Source organism: Dermacentor silvarum, chromosome 10 (assembly GCF_013339745.2).
Source record: "Dermacentor silvarum isolate Dsil-2018 chromosome 10, BIME_Dsil_1.4, whole genome shotgun sequence".
NCBI classification, from domain to species: Eukaryota; Metazoa; Arthropoda; class Arachnida; order Ixodida; family Ixodidae; genus Dermacentor; species Dermacentor silvarum.
The window spans coordinates 106,215,310-106,238,901 of NC_051163.1; the positions used below are offsets into that span (position 1 = coordinate 106,215,310).

Sequence of the window (23,592 nt, forward strand, 5' to 3'; positions counted from 1 at the left end):
TACTTTTTTTAATATACATCAACGACTTGCCCGCTAACCTTTCATCGTCAGTTAGGTTGTTCGCTGACGACTGCGTCATCTACCGCAATATTAAATGTTTCGACGATCATTCTAAACTGCAGAATGACCTTGACCTAACCAATAGATGGTGTGTAACTTGGCAGATGACCCTTAACGCCTTAAAATGCAAGCTAATTTCGTTTAGTAGAAAGCGCACTAACTCGGTATTTCACTATTCAATTGACGATACCATAATTTCGGCTACCCCATCGTAAAAATATCTCGGCATTCACCTTTCATCGGATTTATCCTGGACAACGCATATAGCAGCTGTCTCATCGAAAGCTTCTCAGTCTCTCAGCTATCTGCGCAGAAACTTGCGCTACGCACCTTATGATGTACGTAAATTAGCATACTTTACTTATGTTCGCCCACAATTAGAATACGCTTCATCTACATGGTCACCATATCAAGATTATCTAATCCGTATGTTGGAAGGTGTTCAAAATAGGGCAGCTAGATTCATATCTGGCAACTACGACTATCATTCAAGTGTTACCCGAATAAAGCAAGACCTTGCATTTCAGTCATTGGAAGATCGCCGTGTCATCGCTCTTTTGTCTTTTTCACAGGTACATTTATAGTAACAAATTTCACTGTTTGCCGCTTCATGTACCTGTGCGCACATCTCGACGCATTCACAATGCACTTAGTTTTGCACGCATTCATGGTCAAACAAAGGAATTTAACTCATCACCACTACCTCGAGGTATTGCACATTGGAATAGTCTTCCGGATCACATTGCATCCATCTCTTATCGCGAAACATTCCGTGATAACTTGAATTCGTTGCATATTAATATTGTATAAAGATGTTGTACTTTGCTTTTTGTAATATTTGCATTGTTGCCTTTTTTCCGTCTGTATCTTTTTATTTCTTTGACTTGTAATTACCGTGGCCCCCCTTACTCAATGCCCTTCAATGGGCCTGTAAGGTATTTTGAATAAATAAATGAATAAATAAATAGCGGCTGCAACTCATGCGCGATTCTGTTGAAAGTAATAAATTAGCTAGCCCGAATATTTCGTGAATGGATTCTGTCTGCATTCACACTGGTAATGCATGTCCAGAGAAATAAATATTTTGGTGCAATAACCCATAGCATATGATTTTTAGGGCGACCGTTTTTACCTGCTAACGTGCAAGTCCTGATTGCATGTGTCCGATCTTTGTCCTTTCGAGGTTGGGTGCAAAAAAGGGAATCGACGGCTTTGCTATCTTCTTAAAAAGCCAACTTCTTAGCTCATGCATTTGAAAGAGAAAGGGAGGTTGTAATATTATTTACCATCTCAACAACCATCCCAGATGTCATTCGGCGAAAGGGGCGCTTTCAGTTGTCCAAACTTTCTGGAATGTTGTCGATGATTGTTCAATTAGATTGCGTCCGAGACGGGAATAGCTGCGTGCACTCTAGAAGGGCGTGATCAGCAGCAATGACGCTGTAATGTACGATGAGTGATGCATAAATGCCCGACGCGCCTGACCGGTAGACTTGAGCAATCGACGACTGTGCTGCCCGCAATCATGCTTTTACAGCGAATCTCTATACATGTAGCCCCCAATGCATTTGTCGTTTCCGTGGACAGAAGAATGTGGGCGAATCCCAGAGGTAGTGCAATACCGGGCCGACCCACGGCAGAGATGAAGTACTCCGCTCCGAATAATAATAATAACAATTATAATAAATGAAATAAATAAATCAGGGCACATTGTTTCAAGTCGATGGGTATACTGCAATTGTTTGTAAATGGTACATGGACTCACGAGGAGGAGGCATTGCCATATACGCGAATGACAAAATGTAGATACAACCATACACCCTCGACTCGCAACAGTCGACCGGCACACCCAAGTGTGATATCGAGAAGTTCATGACCAAACACTTTGCATGGCTTAGCCGTGATGACACTACTCCTGTGATCATTGTTGGAGACTTCAATGTGTACATTTCAAAACCACGCAAAAAATGGTTCACTCAGTTTGTGCTACAAGAGTGCTCTGAAGTTCCACACCAATTCAAGTAACTCAACTGCTCAATGGTCTAAGGTTGTAACTGAACCAATAGGTGTGCATCAAAGTAATCCGAAAGCTATGGTCACTAACAATGCCGAATGATGAATACATGTACCCTTCTCTAACCCTGTGTGATGTGCTACAGCTTCACTGGTCATCCACCTTCATTTGGTCATCCACTCATTTTTTTCACTTTTGTTTGTTTTGCTGGGCTGGGCTTCTTATTCACCATCACGTTGTCGTGACGGTGAATATGTCGAGCTGCCGGGGTTGTTAGTCTCTTAAATATTTGTAGTGTTGTACGTGTGAATGATAAGTCGCAGAAACTGCGTGCTATCGCACAGTGCATGCCAACAGTTTTATTGATAATGTAATTTTAAAGAAATACAGGAAACCTGATGCCGATTTCAAAAACCGCTGCCAGAACACTCAACAAATGCCGAAATATATAGATATTAGTCCTTACCATTGTAACGATGGTAACATTATCGACCACGGTCGTTTTTCCCGCTCTGCATCGCTCGAGGGGTTTCCCTTGGTTCACGCAGCCCTGCAAAAACGCCGAACAATTTGCGAAGCCCGGTACACTATCCGCCATCTTTTTTTGTACTTTTGTTTTGAGTGACACTTAATATTTAGGATTTAGTCCTACATAAAAGTTTTTTCGAGCGTGAAAGATGCCCGCGAATACACGCAAAACTGCCGCGCGACTGGCCGTTCGAGGCAGTTTGCGTGTATTTGCGGGCATCTTTCACACTTGGAAAAACACTTATGTAGCACGTATCGGGAGGTTCTCGTGTTCTCATGCAGTCACGAGCGCTTACACCGAAATTATGTCATTTTCTACTGTGTTCTCGCGCGCGATCATGCTGTGTGATCCGCTCACGTCTGCGTTCACGCAGCACTGACTTATACCGCTAGTCGGGTCTGTTCATCTAACTATAATTGAGAAGTTGAATAAGTGATTAGGACTAATTATGTAATTAGGCGTATTGCAAAAATTAATATGAGTATCTTCAAGCGACGCCAAACAACATTACCTTGGTTCTGTCCAACTACGTCGCATTTGCATAATTTTTAACGTTTGGCTCAAGTTACGTGGGACACCCTATATAAATGCAGATTTGTTTCAGCATGTTACAACAGTCACGCCTTTGATTGTCGGTATCCTGCGCCGAATGTTGACTTCTCTTCATAGCATAATATCTCTGGTATGCTATATGGTAATTTTTCTTATTCGCCAATTTATTATTTCAGGGGTCGCGAGATTATTTCTTCGCACATGTTTGCTATGCTTTTTTTCTGTAGAAACATTTATTTAGTCTAATAACAAAAAGTAAAAGTCGCTGCAACAAAAATTTCCTGCAGGTAGGGCTTGTTGTCTAAAACAATAAAAGTTATTCAGATCGAATTCTGAAAGCGATAAAACGTTCTCACCAGTTACGCCTGCGTTATTGATAAATGAAGCATAACCATTGTCTTCAATGCAAGCTTTAACCAAGTCAAGAAGCCTGTCATGTGAAAATGGACGGAACAAACATTTATCGAGAAGGCATTACCAATGATAAGGTCAGTGCAAAATTATTTACAAAGAACCGTATACAATATACCATGTACTTCAGGACCATATACTTCAAGGTCCTTCAGCTTACTTTGCAGGAACTTGCTAACATTGCCCTGCCAAGACCCACCGTCACAGGCAATAGTCCGGAAAGGAATAGCAGGCTTGCGCGTCTTTGCGGAGAAAAAGACGTTAAAAGGCCCCTCACCAGGACTGGCCATTCTGAGCTGACAAGCGCAGTGCATACAATGCACTCTAATGATCGTGTCTGCTAAATATTACACCGCTGTGCACCGCGAAAACAGGTCAAATTACAAACTTAACGCCGTTTGCACGCCGCCTCGCGGGTGCCGCGCTGCCAGCCGGAGAGTCGACGTATTTTGCACAAGGGCGCCTACGTAGATCGCAGTTATTTGTTTCATCTGTTGCTTTAGAGACGAATTAAAGTTTCGAGAATAAAACGTACGACCCGAATGTCCTAGTGTTTTTGTTGTACTTGCATCACAGCAAGAGAGATGTACTTTCTTTTAGTCTACGTGTTCCCACCTCAAGCAGTCAATAGCGCTGACATCCAATTAAGTCATTTTCTACTGTGTTCCAGCGCGCGATCATGCTGTGTGATCCGCTCGCATCTGCGTTCATGCAGCACTGACTTATACCGCTAGTCGGGTCTCTTCGTGCATAGCGCGCAAAATCGTGCGATGCGCGATTCAAGACAAACGCAACAACTCGCGCTCGAGGCCATCATCGGAAGTGCGCCGTGCAGCAAAAAATGCGAGAAAGAAGAAGAAAGAGGCTGGTCCCGTGACGTATGCATCACTGAATTCTCCAGCTTCGGCATGGGAGAACGCAGGGAAGAAATTTCGCTTGCGGAGGCTAGACGGGGCAAGGGGAGAGAGAGTCTCGACAATGGCGCTGTCCTCTGTTAAGTGTGAGACTTCTATCTCGGCTATTATTGAACCAATTTTAAAAATTATTGCGGTTGAATGCTCCCTAGAGAGCACGTAACAACTTCCAGTGTATAACCAAAAATTTCTATTTCGCTTGGTGAGGTGCCCTTTTAAGGTTACTAGCTTTGCAACTTTCTATTGCTCAACTCGTATTGCTCTACTCGAGACCAACCTCCCCGGAGAAGGCAACAAACTTGGATTTGACTCGTATGGCACTCTTTCCTGCGGTAACAGTTTTTCTTGACTGACAAAGATTTCTCCTTGAAAGGCTCCCTCAGGATTAACTACAAAACCACCATCCTTCTCTACGACACCACCTTGTTTCGTCCCTTATACTGATGGCTGGACCTTACGAAGTAAATTTCCATAAACAGTGCACGCCGTCCAGAAGGAGTTTATCGTGATCCTGACTGGCTTCGACGACAGGTGGGTGGGTACTTTAGGAAGAACCACACTCTTGGATCCCCTTTGAAGCAGCTGCTCAAGTCCTCTGGGGTGCTTGCGTCCTGGAGCATGACAATGTGCCTTCGACAACTTTTCTTTCTCTCGCTTCCCTTATGTAACAGGATCAAAACAGTCCTCCACCTGGCTTTTGTGAGCTGGGCTATGTATAGTTTCAGACCCTTGAGCTTGAGAGCAACATGCGTAGGTGGAAAAACTCTTCAGTGGGCCACTCATACCCAGGCGTGAAAGAACTGAACCTTGCGCCACACTTACGCCTTGAGAATCTTGCAGACTCTTCACGTGTCCCCAAGACTGTTTATTATGACCGAATAAGGCACTTCTTGTGGAGTAATGGCCTTGCGGATGCAGAAGGAATATCCTTGCGCGGCAGGTGGTTTCAGTGGTGTGAGCTCTAGTCGATCGGGCAACGACACGAAACTAAAACGATGGGCCCACTGTACTATATATACACTCTTAAAGAACTTGCTGCTGGGCTAGCTGGTAAGACATCTTAGATAATTAAAGCGCAAATACGCACACGAGTGATGTTCGATCGATTGACTACAGGGGCACGCACAAAAAGTAATAAAGCAGTAATATTATGCACACCTGGTTGTAAATATTATGGTGCATTAGGTGCCAGGACCACGATCTGATTAGGCACGCTGCAGTGGAGTGGGGGACACAAGAATAATTTGACCACCTGGGGTTCTTTAACCAGGTGTGTTGCACGACCTCTTTGTCGGATATTGTGGCTGTGAGCCACGGTTTGACACACATACGCTTGGCAAAAGCGCAAGAACAGGTGTGGCCCTAGAGGTCTTTTTCAGTGAACCATCTGTGAACCCTGCGGAAGTGTCATTTTTTGGATTCGAGGCTGTGACCAACATACTCAAGACTTTCTGAAAATGGCTTCAATGACTTTACGAGTAATAAAACAGTTGGAAGCGGGCGCTGCGTGTTGGGGTTGTATCTAGTGCGTGTGTGTGTGGGTGTGTGCGTAGTTGCAAGTGTGCCTATTTGCGCTCCTTTAATCCTCCAACATGTGTTACTACCTAGCCCAACCGCAAGTTTCCGCAAGGGGAGATGTGGTCTTTTGACCGAAAATTTTTAAAATCTTTATTCTTTGAGGTATGGCACTGGAAACTTGTACTTATGTGTAATTCTTTGTTCTTATTTCAATTATGAGGCCCATTTTTGTGTATCTCACAATTTAGTTACAATTTTATGCAACTGTCCTTTAAATATTTTCTGCACACATTTGCAAAATAACTCATGCTTACATTTCGCAAAATGGGGTATCAATGGGTTCTGTACGATTCAGGGAATGATGTAAGACCAACCTTATTGTTCTGCCTTACTTAGCACATGAGTTGCAAGGTTTGAAGTTGAAACTCGAAGGAGCGTTTTTCTGGTGCTTAACTTTGAAGTCTCACAACTCCTGTTCTAGTTTTGGCAGATAATTAATCCCCAAGCAGTAGCTTCTACCACTCTTACTAACAACTCTGGTGAGGTTATTTCAGACACTGAATGTCCCGATGCCTTTAACAAGGCCTTTTCATCTGTCTTCACTAAGGAAGTAGACATTTCCTTACCTACGTTTTCATGTCATGTCACATCTTTCATGCCTGAAATCAGCTTTTCTGTTGGTGGTATCTCATCCCTCATCGAAAAGATCAAGTTGTCATCGGCATCTGGACTAGACGAAATTAACGCGAAACTCCTGAAAAATATAGGCCACGTTGCTTCGGCTTATTTTGTTTTAATATTTTCGCAATCTCTTTCTACAGGTATCATTAAAGATGAATGGAAAGTGGGAAAGGTCGTTCCCATCTTCAAATCCGGTAACAAAAACTCACCTCTGAACTACCGACCAATCTCCCTGACCAGCATACCTTGCAAACTCATGGAACACGTCATTTACTCTTACATCATGAATTTCCTCGACTCTCAAAACTTCTTTCACCATTCTCAACATGGGTTTCGTAGGGGTCTCTCTTGCGAAACCCAGCTTGCCATCTATGTTCATGACCTTCATGCTAACCTTGATGTTAACGTGCAAACCTACTCCTTATTTCTTGACTTCGCGAAAGCCTTTGATAAAGTACCCCATAAACGCCTAATTTTAAAATTATCCTTCTTAAACTTGCACCCAAATGTACTAAATTGGATAAAATAATTTTTGTCTAACCGTTCACAAGTAGTGTTTACAAATAACAAATTATCCAGCCCACTACCAGTGTCATCAGGGGTGCCTCAAGGCTCTGTCCTCGGTCCTCTTCTGTTCCTAACATACATTAACGACCTACCTTTGCATGTATCTTCTAATATCCGCATGTTCGCTGACGACTGCGTCATTTACCGAACCGTTACTAGCCCATCTGACCATACGATCCTATAACAAGATCTCGACCACATAGTAAAATGGTGTAATGACTGGCTAATGTCCCTAAACCCTACTAAATGCAAACTCATTTCCTTCAATCGTCGGCAATTTTCCTTTCACTTCACTTATAACATAGCTGACGTCCCCGTTGAATCAGTAACAACTTATAAATACCTTGGAGTCACCTTATCTAACAATATGTCCTGGAACACGCACATTGCTAACGTCACGTCATCTGCTAACAGAACTTTAGGCTTCTTGAAACGTCATTTGCGTAACGCTCCGAGTCATGTTAAACTACTTGCTTACAAATCATTAGTCAGGGCTAAATTAGAATACGCATCTCCCACCTGGAACCCACCCGAAGTAGGCCTCACTAATACCCTAGAATCCGTTCAAAACCATGCTGCTAGATTCATTCATGCTTCGTATTCATATGAAATCGGTGCTTCTTTCCTCAAAGCCGAGTGTAACTTATCACCTTTGTCTTGTCGCCGACGCATTGCAACCCTCTCTCTATTTCACAAGTTCTTTCACTCACCACTCAATTGCCCTCCTTACATTATCCCTGCAGCTCGCATATCTCATCGCACTGGTCATGCACTACAAGTTTCTCGCCCACGTGCGCGTACTAAAACATTTTCTGCTTCATTTTTTCCCAGAGCAGCAAAAGAGTGGAACGGCCTTTCTCGCAACATCATCACTCTCACCTGCCCATCAAGCTTCATGCATAGCATAACAGATGTATCATCGCACTGATCTTTGTAAAAAAAATAATAAACCCCGCCCCTTATGTAATACCCCTTCGGGGGTCTTTCAGGAAATAAAAATGAAATGAAATGAAATTAGGTTGGTTTTACGGCATTCCTTAAATGACGCAGAAAGCCATTGATACCCTGTTCAGCGAAATCTAAAGAATAAACGTTTTGCAAACCTATGCAAAAATTATTTCAAGGAAGTTCACATAAAATTAGAATCAGAGGACATAACCAAAAATGGACTGCATATTCAAAACAGGCTCATACCATTGAATATATGTACAACTTTTCCGCACCATATCTTCAAGAGTATTTTTTTTCTAAAACCCACCTACCCCCTTAATTAAGAGCACGACCTTCGAGATCAGTGTTGCTTGGAGGGAGCCGTCGCTGGGGCGTAAATTCAGACATCGTTTATTATTGTAAAAATAATTCGAAGCTTCAGAAAACATACCGGTGGAACATCGGCTTGTTAAACAAGACATCATATTCTTGCAGCTAGAGCCGCACTTGTCTGCTTTTGACAAATACCTTCGTATAACCGCTATCGCGCTCACCTATCACTGTTTTCGGACTGTTTCGTGAGCACGAATACATGCCGAATGCAGAGCGAAAAATTCGGATAAAAATATTCCATGGCGTTTTCCGTGTTACCACTTCAGCCGATTATGCTTGCGCTACAATACTAAAAAATGATCAGGCCTAGTTGGCACTTGATAAAAGAGCTCTTAAGATCGCCTCCATCAATTCATTCAAACGATGCTGTCATTCATTCAGACACGAAAACATCTGAACGGCATGGTTGTTACCGAAAACTGTAGACTGTGCGTAGCGATCCATTCTATTACAATCCCCTACCCAGCATGTTCACTACTCTGCAAGAAATTAGTGGACTTTATTCCTCAACGCGCAGAGCAGTCATATCTAGGAAACCTCGGCAGATACATCGGAGGCAGTGCGCAAGGATAAACGTTGATTTATCAGCAGGGAACTGTTTCTGGTGGTGCGGTAATTTATATGTGTTTTTTTGAGCTTTCCCTGAGAAATTGCGCTTTTCATGCAAAATCCTGCCTTGTAGACCGGTTGACAACGTCAAACGAAGGCTCATCGCGAGCAGAGTGGCTACCCGCCGCGGTAGCTTTGTGGCTACTGAGCTCGAGGTCGCGCGTTCAATCCCTAGCGCGGCTGCCCCATTTTTGTGGGGCGAAATGCAAGAACACTAATGTTACTTTATTCGTGCGCGTTAAAGGAACCCAAGTAGTGGGGAATAATCCGCCGTTCCATTCTTCGGCGTCTGTTACGTTGGTGTCGTCGTTTTGATCCGTAAGCCATTGGAATTTCAAATAGATTCGTCATACTTTCTATATCCTACTAAGACCACTTGCACAAAACATTGCACATTGCCTTCAACAATTTTTAGAAATTTACCTGCAAGTGATTACGCAAAATGTTCATTCTGCGTATGAAGTATGGTGCATGTGTAACTGTAAAGAAGTGGTTTACTCGTATTCTTGTCATCCGATTTCGAGAAATTTGACACAATTTATCTAGACCTCTGTGTCGTCCAAGACTGCTTAAAGCAACATTGAAATGTTTCAAAATAACAGATTGTGTGAAAATACGGGACGCGGCAGCAATATGGCAGTGTACTACACGTAGTTCCAGCTTCATCTCTGCGTTTCAGCAATGAAATGCACTTTTAGAAATTGCAAACATGAGAAGATGAGACGCACATGAGACGCACTTTTGGCATCTAACCATGGCCCAAATTCTAAAAGCTGTTTGTCAGAATCATAACATGAGAGTAGACAATAAAAAGCGCCATGAAGAGCGATTATAACCAATTTTTGTGTTCTGGTACCGGGAGGATATGTATAGTTAGAAAAGGTAAACAACACTAAACCCTCTTCGCCAGCTACAAGAAAAAACGCAGATTTAGTTTCTTTTCGTGTATTGTTCTCGTTCCTAATGAACATGAATTTCTTTCCTATTTTCCTGCTGGTTCTACAGAACACTTCCTGGGAGCATAGGCCCATCCATGTTCCTGGCTCTTGCAGTACACACGCGCCTCTCCACATAACGCAGTCATTTTCTCCATCTTGATATCTTTAAAAACTTGTTGTCTTCTTTCTGTTCGAAGTCCACACTTTCTCTTGATCCTGTTTTCTTGCTGCACGCCTCTCCTCTCTTCTGAATTATTCTCTCCTTCCGTATATGTATGTATTATATAATGTATGTAATTTGGAGTGATTGCTTGGGTGTTGCTCCTAGTATACTTGATTACGTTGCTATTTGTTATCTTTTTAGCTCCCTGTCGCAGTTTTCGTTGTTGGCTACACAAAATAAACGTTGAATGATTGTTGAGCGATTTAGCAGATTTTATTTTATAAAGGCAGTACATTTACTAAGCATTGTTTCTATGGAAACTCAACGTGGTTAATGCTATGTTGCGTTCTATTGCGTGGGAGTTTGTTTTCTGTCTTGCGAGCCGGATATTACTGTATTTCCTTTGATTCTACAGAATTTAAGAACAGTCTTGTCAATCGGAACATGCTTTATTACCATTATTTATTACTCGGCTCATGCTATCCGGACAACCTGTCTAAAGAGTTTGGTTACATGTTATGCTATAATATCACTGTAAATCTCTTACCATAATCACCGATGTTGAGTCAGTCCAGTCACTGCACACCTCTTCGCCAGCTTTGTCCTGAGTTGCCTTCCACATTGCAGCCGAGAGTGAGAGCGCAACAGGCTTCCCAACTCTACTTCTAATGCTATTTGCAAATGCCTGCAAGTGTGAAAAGGAATAACAACGCTATTTTCGAAAGAAAGCGTACGCTTAGTAAAATTCTCTGCTTTTTTTCCTTAAGTGCGTAGCAAAACATTCCTTATCGTGGTTTTAGTTACTTGTGGCTCAGTAGGATGAAATTTTAAAAACATTTTGCGAGCAAACTTCAGTGATTTCTCTGGAATTCAAGTAATTTTCTGTGACCTCAGTTGGCTCCCGAACAATACGCCGCTTCTTCTCAAGAAGAACTTTGCAATGCACAGAACGTCGTCCTTTTTTGCTATAGTGTTGTCTGTTGACAGTAGAAAAAGGCTTTCCAAATATGCTCTAACATTTTGCGATAGCACAATAAACGTGACGGGCTAGAAATACGTATTGTACCTATTCAGCCTTGTTTGTATACCCGTCTCAGAAAACGTAAAATGCGTCAATAGAGTGAACACTTCTTCCTGTCAGTACTACCCTATAAGCTTATTACACGGTCAAGTTGCCTTGCAGTGCGTGCAACGAAATGGTGCAAGTGCTCATCTTCATATTTTCTTTCGCCATATGTTCGAGGTGAAATACAGGATGTGGCAATGTTGAGTCAGTCCAGTCACTGCACACCTCTTCGCCAGCTTCGCCGACACCATCCGCTGAAAACAGTTTGTATTGTATTTCACCCTCACCCACCTTCCGAAATGTATTATTTCGAAATGTATATATGCTTGTCTTGACAACTACCTAATAGCACTTTCCGATTCCACAAGGTTGCTTGGCGTAGGTATCGACAAGCACCTTAAATTACATCATGCGGAATCGCCTGTCAGATAGATTTCTTTTGAAATCAGTGCCCTTATCAAAACTCGCTCATAGTTTCAACCGCGCATTATCCTTCCGCTCTATCACGCACACATTCACAGTCATTCACCTTATTGCTTTTCAGGTAGAGGCAACGCATACTTCCCACACCTCAGCAGAGTTCAAATTGTCAATTATGCTACCGTAACCACTGCTTATATGACAATTTTCTTTTTTCATTTTTAAGGCATAAGCCTTACGTGGCTCATACCCCCGATGGCCCGAAAGAAAAAAAAAAACGCGGGCAGCGTGCACTAGTGGTCCAAGGCTGTTGTAAACAGCGGAGCTGGTCATCGACCTAGTTTTTTTTTAGAAATGTTGAGTGCTGCAAGGCACGGTATTCCGAATCGGCTTGCCGCCGACGCGCAGATTCTCGCTTGGCCACGCAACGCGCTTCAAGATAAGCGGCTTCTTCGAGTGTCCGATCTCCTTTGGTCGTCCCATGGCAAGGGTACATGCACTCGCCACAGAGTCAGCGAGAGTTCTGCCGCCGTCGCGGTGGCTCCGAGCTTTATGTCCCCGGTGACGTCACGGCCAAGCTGCGCCTCCAACATTTCCGGGGCGTGGCTGGGCAAAACCTGCCGAGCCCAGCATCGTAGCATCGCAGCCCAGCATTTGCCAGAAGTGCGCGCGAAGTTTACAACTCAATGCTCATGGTGATAATTAAGACTTACGGCCGTCAATGCGCGTTGCATAGCGCAGCTTGCAACACCGTCACCGCGTTCCTGGAGACCTGCTCCGTGAATGCGTCTCTCTCGCTCTCATAGCGCGCAAAACATCTTCACCTCGCGGAGCAGAGGTGGTGGTGAGACGCTGTGCGGACGTGCTTCGCATGGGCTCCCGCCTTGCGACCGTTTTTCGGTGGAACGTGCTCTACTTTGGACTTGCTTTTGGTGCACTCATCTTCAGGAAGTTACCCTGCACCTGCGGACACCAAAGGTCCCCAAGTTTACTTCCTTTTTAGGTGTCCTTCCACGGTTTTTCCACTCAACCCCGCGGCTCCAAGATAGGCCCAACCTCTAGGCCGAGCCGATGCCGGCGACGCCGGGCTGAAGATGTTGGAATACTCGGTTGAGGGAGAATGTATAACACCAGAAGAGTTCGGTGCGGGAGAATGGACCTCGGTTTTGAAGGCACAAGACCGATTCAAAAGTCTCTATACGGCGACAACGCTGAGAGTACGCCTCGCGAGACGCAGGCGGGCAGCGACGGACGCAAGGCGCACGGAGCGGAGCAAGTGAAGCGGGGGAAAGCGCCAGTGCGGCAGAAACGGCGACCGTTTCTGAAGATTCCGGCCAATGATTTCAAGGTTGTGTGCAGACCCAAGAATTGGTACTTGAGTGTGGTGACACCGAGGGAACTCGGATCTGCAATGAGAGCGGCAGCGAAGCTGACGAGTGCGAGTGCAGCGGAAGAGGACCTGGTGCGGGTCAACGAGACGACAACACGATGACGGTGAGCACGCCGTGTATAAATCGCAGTGGGGCATATGCGAGTGTAAAAACGCTTAAGCTGGGCGGTCGCGACCTTCCGGTTTCGGCGTACGTGGCGGCGACGGAGAACTCCGTGCGGGGAGTCATACAATGCTTACGATGGTGCCCGGCGGAAGAGATTCCTGAAGAAGAATGAAGGCATGGAAATTCTGGATGCAAGACCTTTGGGCAAGTCGAAAGGATTCAGATCACGTTTGAGGGGAAACGTGTCCCCTGGCAAGTCACTGGAACTGTCTGTACGCTGTTGTTCCGTATAGAGAATTAGTTGAGACCTGCTACAACTGCAGACGAGTGGGACATCGAGCGGACGTTTGCTATCGTCCGCAGACTAATCTATGTCGCCGTTGCGGGAAGCACCATCCTGCACCACCCGAAGGAAAGTCGCTGACATGCACACCGGACGGCATTGTGTGCCATGGGGCGCACAACACGGGGAGTCGAAACTGCAAGTTTCGTCTAGCCCGCAAGCAGCCACCGGGCCGGCAGCAGAGCAGCGAAGACAAGAGCCAAGATGGCAAGGAGGAGCAGCGCTCGAGACCCACGGAGCGGTCATCGAGCGGTGCGAGAGACGGAAACAGCAGGGACCGGTCGGGTTCCTTCCCGCCACTGCCAGGAGCCGGGGGTGTCAAAGTAGGAGGACGAGGTTCCAGTCATGAAAGTAGTGCAAACAGTGCAAACGACACGACAAAAAAGGTGAGCTGGCCAAACACGGGCGCCCCGAATGAGACTGCTCGAGAGAGGGAGCTGAAAAGGTAGGTGCAGCAGCAGGGCGATACTATTAAAGAGATGGTAGCCAGAATGGGAGGGATGGAACGCGCGATTAAAAGCGGCAAAGGACAAGGGGTATTGGCACCGGTGGTGCAGGCCCCACAAAAAGTGACGCAGGCGGCTGGTTCTCGCGTGCAGGAGAGCACAGCTATGGAAGTGGAGAATCGGGGGCCGGTCAAGAGGCCGCCGCCGGCGGATGAGGGAACTAATGCAAAGAGGGTGGCAGAGACTTCGACGGCGGACACGCCACAGCCAGCGTTTAAAGTCACTAGTCTTAACGCGGGTGTGACTGTCCTTGTGGACATAGTAGGGAAACTGGAGGACAAACAGGATAGGTTGGAGGCTCGGGTCGGGAAGATCGAAGCCAGACTAGACAAAATTGAGGTGCGTTTCGACGCCTTCACCAACGAATCTCGGGCCTTCCAAACCCAGGTTATGGGCATGTTTCGGCAGCTCCATACTTTATTGGAGGCACGACTGCCGGCCGTAGTCGGCCAAGCGCCGATGTTAGTCAACTTAGAGCCTCGCCTCATCATGGCCCCTCGCCAACAAATTGAGGTTAGGCAGTGGAACTGCAGGGGCTTCCGTCGCAAGTGGGGGAACCTGCAGTCGCACATAGAAAATCTGGATACTAAACCGGATATTATAGCTTTGCAAGAGGCTAGTGGCTCGGTGAAATTACCGGGATTTAAGGCATTTACACCGCCAGGGATTGATCCAGGGGGTGTATCGAGCGTATTCACAGCCGTGCTAGTCCATCGCAACACCACGGCAATTCAGCATACCATAGATTGCAGCAGGGAGGACTACGTCCTGCTAGAGATTGTGCCCAAACGAAAGGATAATAAGCGTCTCTTTGTACTTAATGTTTATAGTTCTCCAAAAGATAAGGGGATTCGGCTTGCCACAGCTCCTGATGAAGACCCAACGGCCAGCGGCTAGAGCTCAGCTTATAGTGGGGCGGGGGGGTTCAAGGTATAAGGCCAAGTGCCAGGAAAAAAAGTTTAAAAAAGGATAAACAATACAAATTATTGGTCTACATCATAAAGCACACTTTTAGGCCGTTGTGTGCCTTTTAAAGTTTGCATTATTTTTTCAATATTTTGATTATTTGCAAAATTTAATTAAATTTGCGCCTCATGTGAACAGTCAAACTCTAATTTAACTCGATAAAACGACGATTTTTGGCAGTGGTATAGGGGAGGCTTTGATCTGTGCATTGAACCAAAATTAGTGAGATCAGATGAATTGTCGAAGCAAGTGATGAAATAACCAAAAACAGGTTGCTTCCATTGGGTGTGCCTTGGTGAAAAAGGCATGCATATCAAAACTTGTGGTACGATTTTACTTGTTGAGGTTCATTGCACACCCAATACTGTGAGAAAAAATTGTGCCAAGTTTCACAAAAATATCTTTATTACGGAAAAAGTTATGAATGTTTGCGTTTGAAGAAACCGCAAAAAGATGGGTTCTGAGAAAATCAACAAAAAGATTTCAAAGCATAGTGCTTACATAAGATGATCAGGAGAGCTAAAATCCCCTATATTTGTAGCCAGTTCCGTCTTGGGTCTTGCTCTTGTCTGATTGTGCTCGCGTGGCACCTCGACTTCCTTTTTTTCTATCTTGCTTTGCATTATTACAGGTATTTGTAGTATGTCTCCAGGTCCGTCGCCTTGCACTGATTGCCGGCAAACTTTCATTTTGTGCGTCTTTGCACTCTAAACTTCCCTATTCTGTGGCTGCCAGTTAAAAAAGTACACGACAGAGAGCAAACACATCCATCAAACAATCGGCTGCTCCTTCAACGCGCGTGCAGCCTCCAGAACGTAAACACGTGCAATTGCACGTCCACCTGGTGAGGCGTTTATTATTTTAATTGATCTAGAACATGTTGAAAATGCTATTATGGCATTATTACACTTTTTACGTGATACGATTCTTAAATAACCACCAAAGTACTACAAACCAGGCCATTTTTTTTCTGTTCCACAGAAAATTGGCACTTTCTGCTTCGATTTCGTAGACGCCGGGTGAGTTTACATTTTTTTATGTATCTTTTGAAAGAAACTGCGCAAGAAGAGACTTTTTTCAGCAAAATGATGGAGAATAAATTCCCTATCTAACAAAGCCGAAAACAAAAAAATGAAAAAAAAATGCAATTTTGACTTTGCCTCACACCTCAATGCGCCGCATCCGGAGTGGGATTACATCCGAGCCAGCCCAAAGGGCAATCGGCTTTGGCAGGTGGCCCAGGACCTGCGGTGGACGCTCTTTAACAACCCGCAAGATCATACGAGGATAGGCAACAGCGTCAGCATTGATACCTCTCCAGACCTCACATTTATGAAGGGTATCCGGGCTGCAAAGTGGGTAAACACGGGACAGGCACTGGGGAGTGATCACTATATCCTGTCCATGGTGTTTAGTGCTGCGAAGCATAAAAACAAGGTAAATAGGCCTAGAGTGACGGATTGGGACAGATTTCGGAAAACCGGGGCAGACACCGGGAATGGGGAAATCGAGAACCTGGAAGCCTGGGTTGAGGCGCTCAAGCAGGATGTAAAAGGTACCACGGAAGAGGTTCCGATGGAGGAGGAGGGCTTTACGGCGGACTCTAGATTGTTACACATATGGGAAGCGCACGCGAGTCTCTTGAGGAGGTGGAGGAAACAAAAACATAATGGGGTCCTCCGTAGGAAGATGGCCAAGCTAGAATGAGAAATCGAAACTTACACGTTGGACTTGCAGTGCAAGCAGTGGGGACAGATGTTTTTGAGGACAGATGGCAGTTGTTGAGGCACCTTTTAGATCCGGCGGTAACTAAGTCGGCGCAAAGGGGACAAATAGCTACATTACTGCATCAATATCAAGGCACGATTGGAGAATTTATGCAGGAACCCCGGGATCGTTACATAAACGGCGTGTCAGGCGGTTAATTGCCGCACTACTCGGGATAGGAAAATTCGGTACTAGATGAGGACTTTACCGTGGCGGAAGTGGAGTTTGCCCTGGGGCAGCTCCGTACTACGTCGGCCGCGGCTCCGGACGGGGTTACTAATAAAATTCTAAGAAACCTGGATTTCAAGTCGGTGGGGGCGCTCACCGACTTGATGAACTAGTATTTGGCGGCCTGGGAGATCCCGGCACAGTGGAAGCATGCTAGGATTATAATTATTCCTAAGCCAGGGAAGGAGCTCTGTATTGAGAATCTGCGCCCCATCTCGCTCACATCCTGCGTGGGCAAATTGATGGGGCACGTGGTCCTCAACAGGCTTCAGGGGTATGCGGAGGACAAGAAGTTTCTGCCTGCAACGATGCTTTGCTTCAGGGCTAATTTGTCTACGCAGGACGTCATGATACAGCTGAAAACGGACGTGATTGATCCTGGATACGGTACGGGCACCAAGGCTATCTTGGGGCTCGACCTAAATAAAGCTTTTGACAATGTTGCCCATGAGGCAATATTCAGGAACCTATCGAACATAGGACCAGGGGATAGAACCTTCCGCTACATCAGATCATTTTTGGAGGGCAGGGCTGCAGAGATTGTGGTCGGAGAAGTGAAATCGGATTCCTTCACGTTGGTGGCCAGAGGGACACCGCAGGGGTCAGTTGTTTCGCCGTTCCTCTTTAACCTCGCCTTAATTAAGATACCGCCGAGGCTGGAAGAGATATGAGACTAAAACATTCTATGCGGACGATATTACTCTATAGGTTACCAGGGGTAGTGACGGACAACTGGAGGATACACTGCAACGAGCATTGGATATTGTGGAAGAGCTAGCGGGGGAGGTGGGACTCACGTGCTCTCAGCCCAAGTCCGAGCTTTTTGTGGTTAGGGACAAACCAAGACGACTACATGCGAGGCACAATTTTCCGCCACCCCCGCTAGAGGTGAAGGTGGGGGTGTGCCGGTCGCTGAGGCCCAAACGATTTGGATTCTAAGTCTATCTGCAGACTAACAGGAGGAATAGGGAGGCCTTGGCAAGGCTAAGAATACGGTCAACGCTACCGTGAGACTAATCAGGAGAATCGCCAATCGCAAAACAGGGGTGAAGGAAAAGGAATTGTGTAAGCTAGTACAGGCGTTTTGTGCTCAGTAGGATAGTTTGCGCGACGCCTTATATGAAGTTGGACGCGACGGAAAATAGCAAGGTGGATGCTATGATTAGGCAGGCGTATAAGGCGGCCCTTGAGCTGTCTAACAATGCGCCTACCGAAAGGCTGTTGAGATTAGGGGTGCATAACACCCTGGAAGAACTACGGGAGGTACACTTGGTGATGCAGCTCGCTAGGCTTTCGAAAACGAAATCGGGCAGGGACATATTGTAGAGGATCAGTATTGAGGTTGATGCTCCTGCCGGGGAAACTCAGGTGCGGCGGGAACTCCACAAGACCTTATACATAAAGCCTTTGACCAAGAATATGCATCCGATACATCATGAGGAACGCAGGAAGGCAAGAGGTAGAGCTTTAGATGCTAAGCACGAGAAGTACAACGGGGCAGTCTGTGTAGACGTCGCGGAGTACAATGACTAGGACGCATTTGTGATTGCGGTGGTGGACGGACGGGGACGCTCGGTCGCCTCTGGATCGGTCAAAGCCCGCTTCTCAGAAACTGCAGAGGAAGCGGCGATAGCGCTAGCTATAGCTAATACTGAATCTGACCTGATTCTCAGCGATTCAAAAACAGCCATCCGAAATTTGGCAAGAGGCAGAATATCTGTCACGGCGGCACGATTGCTGAATCGGGCCACGAGACGAGGGACTAGGGAGGTGGAAAGTGTCTGGGTACCTGCACACTCTGGGAATCCTGGGAACGAGGCGGCTCACATAAATGCTCGAGGTTTCGTCAGCTGAACAGGTGGGCTGGTCGTTCCAGGGAGCTCCACGAGAGATGGGCTCGTGTCCTTTCACGACATTACATACCATTATAAACTGGAGCGAAGGATTTACCCGCCTCCAGACAAGAAGATGACTAAGGCGCAGGAATGCATATGGAGAAGGTTGCAGACTAGATCTTTTCCGGATCCGTACGTGTTGAGCAAAATATACCCGGTAGAGATTAAGCCGGAATGCAGATGGTGCCAGGAACTGGCTACCTATGACCACATTATATGGGAATGTAGCATTTTGTCGCCACCGGTGGATATTGTGCCTGATCCTTCTCTCGAGCAGTGGGAGGCCGTGTTGGCCAGCTCAGACCCGGTCGTACAGACCAGCGTCGTGGAGTGGGCCACCCAGGTCGCCGTCAACTATGGGTTGGTGGCCATTTAACACGGAATCGTCCCCACATGCTTTTTGACGAAATAAAGTTTTCTCCATCCATCCCATTTTCACCTCGCAGAGAACGAGCCTACGAACGCGCTAGCTGTGGGCGAACACGACGACACTCGAACACAATCATATGGTTCGCACAAATGCATGCTCTGCAGGCATGGCTGTATAGCCTAGTGGTTACGACGCTCGCTATGGGACCGGGTGTACGCGGGCTCGAATCCCGCCTCTGCAAGAAAGTTTATTCTTTTCTTTCTTGGTAGTTTCTTGCTACGCACCACAAATTATGGCTGGCTTAAACGGCTTCGCTGTTAAAACAGGTCGTCCAGTCCAGTGGTACAAAAATTGTCTTCATTGGCAATGGCTCATACCTCCCTAACCAAGGAAAAACGCAATGGCTCATCCCTCTCCTAATGCAGAGGCTACAAGCAGTCAGCAAAGTGAAGGGAACAGTGCTTACAGTCATTGGAATCACGGTACAACGTCGCGGCGTCTCTACTGCGTTCCATACATAGCAGTCAGCGCTGTGGAAGCTACGCAAGAAGCTCGGTCAAGAAAAGTTCTTAGCACGTTCCGTCTATGCTTAGCTCGGCGTTCTGTCCATGCTTCGCTGCGCGCCAATTGCGTTCGCTCGCGCGAGCATGCACGTGAGCCTCTTCGCGACGGGTTGCAGATAAAAAAAAAACCCGAAACGAACAACAAAAATAAAAATGATATAAGCCGTATACCACAGTGTCTTTCTTTTTAAGGATTAAAACATTCAATACTGAGCCTACATAAAAATTCAGAGCCCTTCCACTACTGTCGAAGATGGAAGCCAGCGAAGCTGCGACTATGGTGGGTCTTTGGTAGTGAAATGCTATAGTGAATTTATATATTATCATGAGTGATTATATTGAGCGTCTTCGGCATGTTTTTCAAAGAGCAAGTAGTGTGTTTGCTGCACCATCGTCATAGACTAGCGTATCAGCCACAGCGTTCATAGTCGCGGCAAACTGCACGGCAGCTTCAGGATCCTTTGAAATCTCTCCCGCTCCTGCTCTCGGCGCGCGAAGCCGTAGCTAAGCGTCGAAAACGAGCCGAAGAAGCCGAACTGCGAAAGCAAGAACGCGATGATCCGAGACTGCGCATTACCAAGCGTACAGCAGGCTTTCGCCTTTAGGTGTTACAGGAGTGCATCATGCTGCCGAGATTTTTGTTCATGCAAAAAAGTACCCCAGACAGTTCCCAACTGTGGGATACTTGCATGGATTCAAATAGCGCCGCCTGTTACTTGTTACTTCGTCTCTAAGCGCTATTTAGAATTCCAGCATAGACAAGTTAGCCTGAATTACATATTGCGCTGCTGAGTACGAAGATATCAAATCCCGGCCGCCGCGGCCGGGATTTGATACCTTTTCTTCGTACTCAGCAGCGCATTGATGTGCGCGAAATGCAAAATGACCCGTGTACTGGGAATTGGGTGCATGTTAAAGAACCTCAGGTAGTCGGAATGAACCGGAGTGCCTCACTGCGGTGTGCCTCATAATCACAGTAGTTTTAGCACGTAAACCACATAATTTGAAAAATAATTTAGCCTGAATTGTGGCCTACGCTAATGCTCACAATATATATCACAGTAACCTGCATTCCACTGAAATAGGTCACAAACTCGGAACTCCTTTTAATCGATCAAAGCCATATATTATTCTGCAAGAAGAAAGTTCCACGATTTAATTCGTTGTGACCGATACGTATTCGGCGGCATTTTCGTATACAATATGGCCATCATGCAATGGTAGCGAGCCCGGCCGATAGATGGCGAATAACGCCACATCCACTCTCATTCATAGAACATCGTACTTACGAGGGCACTCGTTTGATTCCAACTGAAGGCTTCACATTCCGGTGTCACCGTGATTACCTTCACTCTGGAAGTAAAATATTCTATCACAATAAATCTATTTAGGCCATGCCACACGCGATAAGTGCAAAAACTTGGATGGTCACTTCCTTCTTTTCGCGCTTGATATGCGAGTGCTTATTGGGTGTTGTGCGACATTGCGAAAGCTAAGCGAGTGGTCAACCTCACGTGAAGTTTCTCCGTCGACGCCAACGCTTGCCTGTCTCCTGCCGGAGCGAGGCGAAGTAACACAGGTGGTGACACCCGTCCCATCCGCTTATCACTTCGCTAGCTGCACCCCCTCACGTTGCGGCTGGCCATAACAATTCTAAAACTAAGTGCTAAGCAAGAGAGAGCTTGTAGTCGTTGTTGGTGACAGAAGGGGGTTGCGAATGATTTAAAGTTGGAGTGAGAATTCTAAAGAATATATAGAAGCTTCACGTGTAAGCAAGCCCTGCCAACCTCGGGCGCCTAATTTTTGGTGAAAACAGCTAGAATAGATATACTGTTCTCTGTAAAGTTCAAAACGAGCAATAAAATATAGAAATAAAGTTGTATCACTGGACCCGTATTCTAAATCAATGCTTTCATTTCAGAGTTGCTCTACTTAATCCGCTCTGCTTCAAACAGCGCCATGGGGTCGGTTCCCAGCAACGGCCCGTACATTCCGATAAAGATTTAATGCAAAAACACCTGTGTACCCTGATTTGGCTGCGCAGTTAAGATGGTAGCTAATGGAATATCTCAACATGGATATACTTGGCACAAGGCGTCAGATGGTACCTCGTCTTCAAACGTCTTCCTTGTGTTTTCGTTCCCATACGTTAAGCTTCTAGTGACAGGCATCAAAGGGGCTCGCGTTTCACGTACGAAAGACGAAATGCACAATTCTAAAACTAATCCAACTTCCATTTCTTCATAGTGCACCCGCATCCTGACGCTCTGCCAGAGCGCTCGTAATGCTCGAACTAAAGCTCATGAACAGGAACTTACTCTTTCATTAGCGGTAGTGTTTCCACGGTTGCGCTCGCTTCAGATGCCCAGAGTAGGTCAATTATTTCCACATTCATCAGTTTGGTTGCTGCAGTCTGAAACGTATTAATGATGAACATAATTATTCCTGAACTGCGTAAGCAGTATAATGATAAGACGCCACAAAAATACACGCTAAAAGGTTAATGCAGATGCGGCTGAAACAGTTCCCATGGCACTCCCCATGTCATGCAAAAGATTCCTGTAAAAAAAGCAGTTTTTTACATAAATATTTATATTCTCTTACAATCTAACCCAAAGCTGTAGCTGTTGCAGAGCCCTGTGCCGCAATTGGCACAGGTCACATGATCCACCAAATGCTGTGAAATGCGGAAGCGCGAAAGGGTACTGTATCTGCAGCAGCCCTGAGAACAGGTCATCGTCTTCTTTCCTCGTGTAAGTTATGCCACAATATTTTATAATGCGTGATTCTACACTTTCTAAGCCTATGGCCACTCATACAACTGCAGCACTTCTCTTTGCGGAACGATGCTGTGTGGAGTGTCATGAGGGAACGTCATCTTGTGGTGACGACCAGGCTCGTGTCGTTGTATTAAGATGGCCTACTTATTCCACGATACCATGGCTTTCTGCGATAGCCTGTCCCTCTCCACCAGCCGAAGCTGGTCCTCACGATATTGGCATGTCAACAGCCGCGTACCTTACTTTGGCTGCGCAGTTAAGATGGTTGCTAATGGAATATCTCGGCTTGGATATATTTCGCACAAGGTGTCAGATGGTACCCTGTCTTCTAAAGTCTCTTTTACGTTTTTGTTCCCGTACGGTAAACTAAATATGTTGAATTGCAAGGCAGCAAAATTTAAACGTACGAAAGCCAAAATACCACTATTCTAAAACGAATTATTACCTTCCGTTACTTCATACATTATCAGCAATTTTGATGACATAGTAAAAGCAGCGGAAGAATTCTATACTGATCTGTACAGTCTACAGTCCCCAAAACAGCCAAGCTACTTTCATTCGAAATAGTGATGAACCGGATACAGAGGCTCCTTCTATAACTAGCGATGAAGTTAGAAGGGCCTTGAAAGGCATGACCAGGGGGAAAGCTGCTGAAGAAGATGGAATAACAGTAGATTTAATCAAAGATGGAAGAGATATCATGCTTGAAAAGTTTGCAGCCCTTTATACGCAATGCCTCACAACTTCAAGTGTACCAGAGAGCTGGAAGAACGCCAACATTATACTTATCCATAAGAAATGAGACGTTAACAAATTGCAGACCCATTAGCTTCAGTATTGTATAAAATATTCACCAAGATAATTTCCAATAGAATTAGGGCAACACTTGACTTCAGCCAACCAAGAGAACAGA

General features: G+C 45.7%; 1 protein-coding gene across 1 annotated transcript in view; it reads right to left on the bottom strand.

The window, feature by feature from the left end:
- LOC125941089 (uncharacterized) overlaps nt 1-23,592 on the bottom strand; it is a 77,455-nt gene that overhangs the window by 17,488 nt on the left and 36,375 nt on the right. The window contains exons 4-7 of the mRNA XM_049658021.1: nt 22,218-22,312; nt 21,189-21,252; nt 10,827-10,964; nt 2,541-2,624 (exon numbers count right to left, since the gene is read on the bottom strand). Of these exons, the coding sequence (XP_049513978.1) occupies nt 2,541-2,624; nt 10,827-10,964; nt 21,189-21,252; nt 22,218-22,312 (381 nt within the window). The remainder of the gene's footprint in view (nt 1-2,540; nt 2,625-10,826; nt 10,965-21,188; nt 21,253-22,217; nt 22,313-23,592) is intronic.